General features: G+C 37.3%; 3 protein-coding genes across 3 annotated transcripts; 2 read left to right on the top strand and 1 right to left on the bottom strand.

The window, feature by feature from the left end:
• Window positions 1–1,814: 1,814 nt before the first annotated feature.
• Window positions 1,815–7,881, top strand: CBG17927 (the record flags this gene model as incomplete). Its single annotated transcript, XM_045237092.1, has 7 exons — window positions 1,815–2,033; window positions 2,186–2,321; window positions 4,320–4,413; window positions 4,640–4,785; window positions 6,570–6,663; window positions 6,890–7,035; window positions 7,169–7,881. The coding sequence occupies 7 exons, from the start codon at window positions 1,815–1,817 to the stop codon at window positions 7,879–7,881; spliced, it is 1,548 nt and encodes a 515-aa protein (XP_045096339.1).
• A 202-nt stretch (window positions 7,882–8,083) lies between these two features.
• CBG17928 lies at window positions 8,084–9,273 on the bottom strand (the record flags this gene model as incomplete). The annotated part of the gene is made up of 4 exons (XM_045237093.1): window positions 8,084–8,091; window positions 8,254–8,724; window positions 8,767–8,912; window positions 9,020–9,273. The coding sequence occupies 4 exons, from the start codon at window positions 9,271–9,273 to the stop codon at window positions 8,084–8,086; spliced, it is 879 nt and encodes a 292-aa protein (XP_045096340.1).
• A 104-nt stretch (window positions 9,274–9,377) lies between these two features.
• Window positions 9,378–10,198, top strand: CBG17929 (the record flags this gene model as incomplete). The annotated part of the gene is made up of 2 exons (XM_002647688.1): window positions 9,378–9,594; window positions 9,615–10,198. 2 exons carry the CDS (start codon window positions 9,378–9,380, stop codon window positions 10,196–10,198), a joined length of 801 nt encoding a protein of 266 aa, XP_002647734.1.
• Window positions 10,199–10,939: the final 741 nt, after the last annotated feature.

Here is a 10,939-nt window from a genome sequence, read left to right on the forward strand (position 1 = left end):
ATCACAAATCGTGGTTCTATGAGAACCGTAACATTGTCAAGCTGTCAAATCTAAAGAGACGACATATTTTGGAATATTGGTTATACGGAATCCTTGATCCAACTGACCAAGAAGATCACCACTCAAATCGAAAGAATTTAAAAGTTATCAAGAACTTTGACTTTGAACATTGGTGTTTTGGGAAGCTCAAGAATCTAGGCACCGAATTTCGAATCAAAAAGCATCGAAGGACTAAATCGATTCACAAGAAAACATCCATATCGGAAGACTATCATATCTCACATTAAATCCCTCCACTGAAATTCGGTAAGTCGTATTTCCAGCTAATCCAACAAAAGTGTAGTCTCGAAGCTTTGCATCAACCATAACAGTTTGTGACGATTTCTCAGTTTCTTGAGAACCTAAAAACACTAACAAAAATAACAAATATCGATTAACTCCTATACTTCTCATAACCGCTACAATCAACCGCTGTTTGGATATCTCCTTCTCTTCAACTTCTTCAGAATCCACTGTCCACACAATTCTGATTGCGTCATTTCGAACTTCTATCACTTGCACCCGCTCAACGTCTTCATCTTCTCCTGCTAATCAGATTTAGCGCGGATTTTCACTAACTTTTTGTTTGGCTACTTACAAGAATTTCCGGTTCGAATACAAAAAATTAGAATAAATGAAAATACTGGAATTCTCATTTAGAAGAGAAAAATTTAAAAGATGATGGAAAATGAGAGAAAGAAGGTGTAGGTGATAGAAGAAGAAGAGAAAAAAACGACAGAGAAAAAGAATCATCTTGTCAAAAAAAAAAAGAAGAATCTTTTTTCGCTAGCCGACGACAAAAAAGGAGAAACAGTGACGAGAAGAAGAAGGGATAATTTGAAAAATAGGAAAATCAGAGAATTTAAAGAATGATAATTTTTCTATTGAGGGAGGGAACTGAGGAACGGTAAAAATCCGAAAGTTATTATTAGTGAGGAAATTTTGAAGTGAGCAAAAGAAAATTCCCTTGATTGACATTTTTGATAAGCTTGAGGAATTTCCAACACTACTATTCTGTATAAGAAGTCGGGCACTTAACTTTAGATCCAATGTTTTTGTTGTTGCTTGTCCTATTTAAATTTTTTGAACATGACGCCATTTTTGGGTTATCTAGGGAAAACAAGTCGGTACTAATGATTTTTCCCAGAATAATTTTTTCGTTCAAAATTACATACTTTCGCTGAATGGCCTTTTTCCTTCTATTCGGACACTGTAAAAATGCTGCAAAACCGAGTTTAAAACTCAGTTTATACACGAGGGTCCGCGCCCTCGCGTAGTCCTCTCGGAAAAGAGACCAGCGTCGAGTCGACTCGTATCGACACGACAGAGTCGACACGACACGACTCAGAGTCGACTCAAGGTGGTGTCGACACAGAGTCGTGTTGTGTCGACTCTGTGTCGATATTGTGTCGTTTCTGGTGTCAGTCGACACGATTTTTATCGACTTCAATAGTCCGACTGGTCGACTGGAATCGTATCGATTTTTGTGTCGACACGTTACTCTAGTGACCATCCGAATAAATTCCTCATTCTTCCTCATTTCTCTTTCTCTAATTCTCTATTTCGTATCTCTCACAATTTGTTGTTGACCAGTTTTTTTCTTTTTTCGACTGACGTCTCTCTTTTTGTTCGCTTACCTAATTTTCCTTCCTGTTCTTGACCTTCTTCTTCCTCGTTTTTCTTAGAATTCAGAATTGTATTCTTGAATTTGCAGAATTTCGAGAATCACAATTTTAGCTTAAACGTTGAAAATTTCGAATTTTTAGATCTGAAAAATGAGTGGAGTTCCAGTAGTCCGACAAATCGAAAATAATGAGCCATCAACCAGTCGAATCGAGTTATTGGCTGTCCAGCAAGAAATCATTTTAGTTCAAGCTCGAAATCTAGAAAGCGAAATTCAGAAAACGCATGAAAAGGATATCTTGAAGGAACTGTTAGAAATTAATAGTCATTTTGAGCAATTAACCACAGCGTCAAATGAGATTTGTAATCAGGTGAGTATTTGAAAAAATGTTTCAAATTGTTTCTTTAATGTTTGAAAAATCATTCCTTATTCTCCTTTTAAAAAATCGTACGACTACAAAAATTCTAAAAAAGGAGCAATATAACCGACAAATGCAGAAATTTAATGATAAAAATTTTTCAGTGCCTCGTAAACAACGGATACCCAGAAATTCAGTATGGTGTGCTTGGAAGTGTTGGAACAGGAATTAGTACGATGAAAACTGCAAAAGAAGACTTTGAGAGGAAAAAAGAGGACTTGAGAAAAAAAATTATCAGTTGTGATCAGGCGGATCCTCAATTGAAATCAAAATACAGTGTGGGTTATTTGAAAATTTAATTTAAAAAATAATTCAAACTTTTAAAAAGGTTCAAAAACTCATTTCTTTTCGAACAAGAGTTTTCAACTGGTATCAACATGGTTGTAAATTGGGCTACCGCCAACCATCTCCCTCTTGCCCACTCTAAAACTGCCCTTCTTCGCCTAGGTTCCCATAATTCTTCCCATCCTCTCAATATTGCGGGTGTCACACTTACTCCCTCCTCCTCCGTCCGAGACTTGGGACTCATTACTGATTCCTCTCTCAAATTCTCTGCTCACATCAACAAAATCACATCTCTAGCTCTTCTCCGTTCCAAACAACTCTCAAAATCATTTAGATCTAAATCTCCTGAATTCTACATTCATATTTTCAAATGTTATGTTCTCCCGATTCTTGAATACTGTTCCGTAGTTTATTCCCCTCCGCCTTCTTCTCGCCTTGCTCTAAAACTAGAATCTCCCTTAAGATTTTTCTCTAAGTGTATTTGCCAGCGTTGTAATATCCAGTACAGTTCCTATTCTGATCGTCTCTCTATCCTCAATATGTTCTCTATTCGACATCGTAGCTAAAAGCTCAACTAATTCTTCTCTATAAATTTTTAAATGGCTCCGCCTACTTTCCTAACCTTAATGCACATGTCAAATACTCCTCCTCCCCTCGTCGCCCTATGAACTTAATTATTGTTCAGCCCTACTCCTCTGACTATTTTTCTTCAATTGTTCCCCTGTGGAACGCCATCACTTCCCAAGTTACCCGATTTCTACTACCTTCCGAGTTTGAATCCTTAATTTCTTCCAGTATTACCCGTTATTGATATATTTGCTCCCTATTTTTATTTTTTTTCTACCGGTTACATCTTTCCTGTGTCAAATATCTAAATTATCCCGTTTCCCCTCCCCTACTCAGATCGGCCTCGTGAGGGGCATTTTTCTGAGTGTTTCATGTCCTGCCCTCTATTGTTTCATTACACCGGTCAATAAATTAAATTAAATTAAAAATTTCCAAAATTTTACAATCAAAATGATTTTTTTTCAAATTTGAAACGATGAAATAAATGTTTCATTAAAAATCCCATTGTTTGTAGAAATCTTTAATATATATTCTGCAAACGAAAATTTGGAAAAACATAAAATTTTAAAAATTAACTCCGGGAACATTTGAATCTTTCTGGAATTCCTGAATTTCTGAATTTCCGAATTTTCAAATATAAACTTTTTCAATTTTTCAGGACCATGTAACAGCTATGCAAAGATTTTTGGAGAACGACACAATCAATCAAGTTTTGAAAACTTTGGAGTCAGCCATCTCGAATTTCGATTATCGACAAATTTCGGAAATCGGAAAATCTCTGAAAGATCTACAAGAAAAAATGAAAGAATATCAAGTGGAAACTTTAAACTTACCAATGGAACTCTCAATTCCAAACCATGTTAGGCAATTATAAATTGTTTCTGAAACTCAAGTATTGCGATTTCAAATTGAAATTTTAATTTTTTTTAATAATAGAATTTTTTGAATGAAGATTTTTTTCTAAATTTACGAATTTCCTGATTTTCAGGTTTCTAAGTATTTGGATACGATTTGAATTCCGACGTTGTTAAATATCAGAATTTCGGAATTTTTTAGTTTTTCATAGTAAAAATGCGAACATGTGAAAATAATAAAAAAAAACCAATGAAGTTTAGGGGCAAAACAAAAAACAAGACCTTGTTCTTTTCTATTTTCAATTTCCGGATAACGGAAAAAAGTACAAGATCAGTGATTAACACTGATCTTTTAGTTTTCTAGCCTCATTTTATGTGATTTCCCAACAGAAAAATGTCATTTGAAAGTCTTAAAAACTATTTTCTTGAAAACTATTTTCTAACCAATTATTCATTGTTCTGTCCTGAAACTCCATATTACGAAACTTATGATTTTTTCAAAACAATTATGAAATTATTGCTCCATTTTCAGTGATTTTTGGCATATTTGGGAAAGCGGTTATAATTTTAGCAACTCCTAAGAAAATGAGAAAATCAAAATGGGCGGTGCTCAATTGTCATGTAGCGTGAGTAGGTCCAAAAGTGAGAGATTTGGCGACTGGACGTTTTATAACCGGTCATTTTGCACCTGACCATTTCGCAGCCGGAGTTTTGTTAATAAAAAAATTTTGAATTGTTTATCTAGAACAGAAACGTCCAGTTTCAATATAAGATTTTCTAAAATGTCCGTTTGCAAGATGCTTCCTTCTCAAAATGTCCAATAGAGCACACCAATAATAGGAACATTTTCAGGAATGTCTTTTTAGGATGTGTTGCCAGCGTCCTAGTGAGACCACTAATCCATTTTCCATCAACCGCATTTTTTGCAACTGGTTTATTTTTACAAATCGGAATTCCTTTTAGATTTTCTATTATTCTCGGACAGACTTCTTATCCAAGTGAGTGATTTTTTTGTTACTTTTTTAGTGGAAAATAATTCTAAAAAGTAGTAAAAATGTTTCGATTTCTCTTTCGGAGCTCGCGAACGGACAGGATACGGATCAATCCGAATAATGTACTGCTATTTACTAAAAACGGTTTGCGTACGGTCCGTATGCGGTTCCTATTTCAACCGCGCGCGAACGCGGAGCGTCCGCAACGGATTGTTCGCGAATCACCTGTGGGTACAAAGGGGTAGAAAGCAATTTAGGGGTACAAAATCTTCAATTCGGTGGTACAAAATACCGGGAAAAGGCTTAGTTTGTACCCCCGAGTTGTTGGTTTTGTACCCCTAAATCACGTTGTACCCCCTTGTACCCCCGAATTATTGTACCCTCCGAACTATTTGCGAACATTTTCCATGTCCCGAACCGAACTTTTTTCTTGATCAGACCCATATAATGACCGCAAACTTGTCTAGACATGCGAAAATGAGTGCTGCGCATTCGCTCTATTTATTTGCTTTGGCTTTTTCATTTACCGTTTCCAGCGCGAGCTGCTTATTACGGAAAAAATTGTGCTATTTCAAAAAATACTCGAAATTTACAGAAACGATTTTTATTAGCTCTCATTGTTCAGGTCACAGTCCCATTTTCAATTTTATTTTTTCCATTTCATATCTACTTTATCTACTTCATTTTCATGGCTTTTGGAGTCCATTTCCATGGTTTTTTTGAAATTCAAAAACTTTTTTGAATTTCAAAAAAAAAAATATTTTACAGGCATGGGATCGTTCTTACTCATTTCTGTGGGTCTACATGGCGTTGTATCAAGTATGATCCTCATTTTTCTACATAAACCTTATCGAAATTTTTCGATGCTGATTTTTTGGAGAAATAAGAAAATACGAAACACTGCGGAAATCAAGAAAAACAAAAGTTTCTTGCCGGTTTTTAACTGAAATTTTGAATTTGTTAAAGATTGATTTATGAAAGCATAAATGTAAAAATGTTGGAGAATGTATTATTTTCTTTTTAAAATTTCCATGAAATTTAAGCTTTTTCTTTTCGAGTTTTATGGAATTTATAGTGTTTCTGCTAATCCTTTATTTTTTAAAGTGACGTTTGATTGGAATTTCCGAATTTTTAACGCGCCGAATGCGCGCCAGCCAGACCTCTCGGCTGTCGGATCGCAACTTCTGGACGGAAGTTGAGGGGGGTTTGGCTTTTGGACGGATCTTGGTCAGATTTTGGTCAGAAGCCGCCCACTGGCAGCAGTGGGACGGACAATGGTCGGATTTTGGCCGGAATTTGAAGTGTTAAGAGGTCGGAAGCTGGCCGGTAGTTTGTCGGATCTTGGTCGGCTTCCCACAATGTCTTTGCCGGAATCTGACCAAGCTCCGGCCAGAAGTCACCAACAACGCCTGAGTAATTAATTTAACTAAACAATTCAAGTGTATTCATCAAATGTGTGAAAATGGCAAAACAAAAAACTACTATTTTGCAAAAACTTCTTTTTTCTATTCAATTGTCAAATGATCAAAAAATGAGTAACCCAATAATTTTTTGTTCTCCCCAAAAAATATCAACATCAGTGATTAACAAAATAATAAAATCTAGATGACAAATATTTTATATCTAGTTCACTTTCTTTTGTTCTATCTGGTTTCCCAACAGAAAAATGTCATTTGAAAATTTTCAAAAATATTTTCTAACCAATTATTCATTGTTCTGTCCTGAAACTCCATATTTCGAAACTTATGATTTTTTCAAAATGATTATGAATATTTTTGCGCCATTTTCAGTGATTTTTGGCCTTTTTGGGATAGCGGTTATAATTTTAGCAACTCCTAAGGAAATGAGAAAATCAAAATGGGCGGTGCTCAATTGTCATGTAGCGTGAGTAGGTCCAAAAGTGAGACATTTGGCGACTGGACGTTTTATAACCGGTCATTTTGCACCTGACCATTTCGCAGCCGGAGTTTTGTTAATAAAAAAATTTTGAATTGTTTATCTAGAACAAAAACGTCCAGTTTCAATATAAGATTTTCTAAAATGTCCGTTTGCAAGATGCTTCCTTCTCAAAATGTCCAATAGAGCACACCAATAATAGGAACATTTTCAGGAGTGTCTTTTTAGGATTTGTTGCCAGCGTCCTAGTGAGACCACTAATCCATTTTCCATCAACCGCAATTTTTGCAACTGGTTTATTTTTACAAATCGGAATTCCTTTTAGATTTTCTATTATTCTCGGACAGACTTCTTATCCAAGTGAGTGATTTTTTTTGTTACTTTTTTAGTGGAAAATAATTCTAAAAAGTAGTAAAAATGTTTCGATTTCTCTGATAAAAAATTCAGAAAGAAGGTTAGAAATGTCGAAAAATAATATTTTTCAAATTTTCAGTTTATGAAATATCATTGGTAATGCTATTCGAAAACCAGTACGCTCAAATTTGTGACAACCCAAAAAGAATAATGGGTTCGAAACTTCGATTTCTATTTTTCACAACTCACTATCTATTTTTCATGATCCTATTCCTGTTACACCTCTCTATTCCAGTGGATAATATCTCCGCAAAATTGGAGATTCTAGAAAATTTTCCATGTCCAGAGCCAAATTTTTTTCTGGACCAGACCCATGTGATGACTGTTAATTTGTCTAGACAGGCCAAAATGAGCGCTGCACAATCAATTTATTTATTCGCCTTGGCTTTCTCGTTTACCGTTTCCAGTGCAATCTGTTTATTACAGAAAAATTCTGTAACTTCAGAAAATACTCGAAATTTACAGAAAAGATTTTTATTGGCCCTCATTGTTCAGGTCTCAGTCCCGTTTTTAATTTTATTTCTTCCATTTCTGATCTACTGGATTCTCATGGCTTTTGGTATCAGCTTTCATGGTAATTTTTTGTTTTTTATTGTTCAAGGAACAATTTCAGCCATCAGCTCATTCTTATTCATTTCTGTGGCTCTGCATGGTGTTGTATCAAGTATACTTCTTATATTTCTACATAAACCTTATCGAAATTTTACGATGAGAATTTTTTGGAGAAATAAGAAAGTGCGAAGAATTGTGGAAATCAGGAGAAGAGGAAGTTTTTTACCGGATGTTAATTGATATTTTCAATTTGTTGAAAATGGTTTATAATATCTGATGTTCTTGAAATTTTAATTCTCCAAGTTTTTTTTTCTGAATAAACACATTTATTTCAAAAATAAATGAAATTTCCAAAATGTCCCATCAAATCCCATCAAATCCCATCAGCTCGACCACGGCGCCACACTGATTATTCTCGAATTCTCTTTCGATTTTCTCGAAATTATTTTTCTGCAAAACAAATCCAAAGTGTATTTTCTATAGGACTTGTGCAGAGTTATCAGCAGCAAACTGGCCAGAATCGAGTGAAAAACCACACAAATTACAGTAAAGGGCCCGATTGCTGAAATTATTTTTTTTTTTATTGAAATTAATTTTAAATATTCGAAAAACCTCTGAACTCGAAAATCTTTGCCCATGAAATCAAACTTGGAATTAATAAAATAAGCAAAGGAATTCCAGATTGAAAAACCAAAATAATCAAAAATCGCTTCTGAATTTTCCTTCTATTTTCTGAAATATCAAACTGCCGACTCCACAAATTTCGAGCACTCAAAAAAGCAAAAATATAGGCCAACGCGAAAAAATAAACGGATTGAAAAGTATAAATTTTCCATGAGTTTCCAGTTAAAATATGGGTATTTTCATCGAAAAATGTGCTCTCTGGACATGGTAAAAATTCCAGAATAGCCAGTTTTGCCAAAAATTCATCAATAGGAAAATAATTGTAGTAAAAAATGAAAATGGAGAGGAATAAAAAATAATGAAGAATATAAAATAGTATTCTTGTTTTCAATTTCATTGAGTTAGTACTAGTTTGATGGAATCGATGTTCAAATAGTAATACTCGAGAAATGTCTTGAACTGAAAAAAGGAATTTTTTTCAATTAAAAATTGTTGACCTACTGGAATAAGAAGTTTGTCCCAAAATTGAAGCAATTCTAAATGGGATTCCTAGCAGTACAAATAGTCCAGAATCATATCTGGCACTTGATGGATAATGGATAAATGGACGTTCCAGAAAACAAGCAATGGACCCAAACCAGAAGGATCTGGAAAGTTTTAAAATTTTGTATTTTGAATGTTTAAAATCGGAAAAGGGAATTTTCATAATTTATAAAAATGGAACTTTGAAATTGAATCCAGAATGAAAACTTACGCCACTTGAAACTTGAATACCACCCATTTTGCACTTTTCAACTCTATTGGAGTCGCCATCAGAATTACAAAAATCCCATAACTCCCGAATAAAATAAGAGGTACAGTAAGACAATTCAGAGACATTTTGAAAAATTCATAACTCTCAAAATAAGATCTCGGTGGACATGAGTCGGAATAGTTGGTCAGAAAATATTGATCCAGTTCGAAATTCTCGTAGGAAATTTTGAACAGTTCCAGGAACAAAGAGAACATTTTCAGAAAGCTGAAAATGATAACGGAACGGGAAGGAATAATATTTTTTGTTATGGTTCTGAAAAAGTCGTGCTGAAAGAAAAAACAAGCCACAGGTGAAAAATATGATGGTTCTTGTTTTTTTTTCCGGATTCTCTGAATTATTCCAAAAGAATGCTTGTCTACCACGCGGCAAGATTTCGGTTGAGAAGGTTGATATCTCCGGTGAAGGACCCAGAACCCAGGACCCAGGACCCAGGACCCAGGACCCAGGACCCAGGAAGCCCGGAAGCCCTGAAGCCCGGAAGACCGGAAGCCTGGTATCCCGGAAGCCCGGAAGCCGTAAGCCCGGAAGCTTTTAGCCTGGAAGCCCGAAAGTTTGGAAGCCCGGAAGCAAAAAAGCCCGGAAGCCTGGAAGCCTGTTAGCCTGGAAGCCCGGAAGCCTGTAAGCCTGGAAGCCCGGAAGCCTGGAAGCCCGGAAGCCCGGAAGCCCGGAAGCCCGGAAGCCTCTGTAAGCCCGGAAGCCCGGAAGCCCGGAAGCCCGGAAGCCCGGAAGCCCGGAAGCCCGGAAGCCCGGAAGCCCGGAAGCCCGGAAGCCCGGAAGCCCGGAAGCCCGGAAGCCCGGAAGCCCGGAAGCCCGGAAGCCCGGAAGCCCGGAAGCCCGGAAGCCCGGAAGCCCGGAAGCCCGGAAGCCCGGAAGCCCGGAAGCCCGGAAGCCCGGAAGCCCGGAAGCCCGGAAGCCCGGAAGCCCGGAAGCCCGGAAGCCCGGAAGCCCGGAAGCCCGGAAGCCCGGAAGCCCGGAAGCCCGGAAGCCCGGAAGCCCGGAATCCCGGATCCCTTCTCTGGAGCCCAGAGAAAGAGAGAACTAATTCTTCCCTTCACTTCACTCTTCCTTTATACTGTTCTTCATGAGGTCAATGGGGCATCTAGGGTCGTAGGTTTCTAAATTAATTCACGTAGTCGTTTTTGTCTAGAATTTTGAAATTTTTCGAAGTGTTTTCTTTTTTTGCCACGTGGATTTATTTTGTAGTTTCTTTTTCGTCACGTTCAAATAACGCTTGAATTTTTACTTTGGAAATCTGAAAAGATCGCTCATTTGAACCTATCAGGGGTTTGCAAAGTAATGCGCGTTTTTGATGCAACTTCCTTTTATTGTGAAACCAAAACAAGAGATCATCAATCAATAAGATATTCTCCATTATTGTTCACTACTTGCTGCCAACGTGTGCGCAATTCAGCGATGCCTTTCTTGAAGAACTCCTCTGGCTGTGACTCGAAATAGTCCGCCACCCAAATTTGCACTTCTTCACCGCTTTCGAATTTTTTCTCGGCCAGATGATGTTGCATGGATCGGAATAGGTGATAGTCCGATGGTGCCAAATCGGGACTATATGGCGGATGAGGCAACACTTCCCAGCCCAGCTCCGAGTTTTCTGCTGAATGATTTTTGCAGTGTGTGGTCGAGCGTTGTCATGGAGCAAGAGTGTTGTCGAAGTGTCCACGCCTTGGCGTTTGAGAGCTTGGTCCACACGGTCCAGCTGATCTTTATAAGGTCCGCATTCACCGTTTGACCAGGTCTCCGAAGTAAAATGCACGAGACATCGTGTGTTCCACCAGACACATATCATCACCTTCTTACCGTGGATGTCCGGTTTTGGAGTCGGTTTCGGGGTCTCGCCAGGACTCA

The sequence above is a fragment of the Caenorhabditis briggsae genome (assembly GCF_000004555.2).
Source record: "Caenorhabditis briggsae complete genome, chrV, whole genome shotgun sequence".
NCBI classification, from domain to species: domain Eukaryota; kingdom Metazoa; phylum Nematoda; class Chromadorea; order Rhabditida; family Rhabditidae; genus Caenorhabditis; species Caenorhabditis briggsae.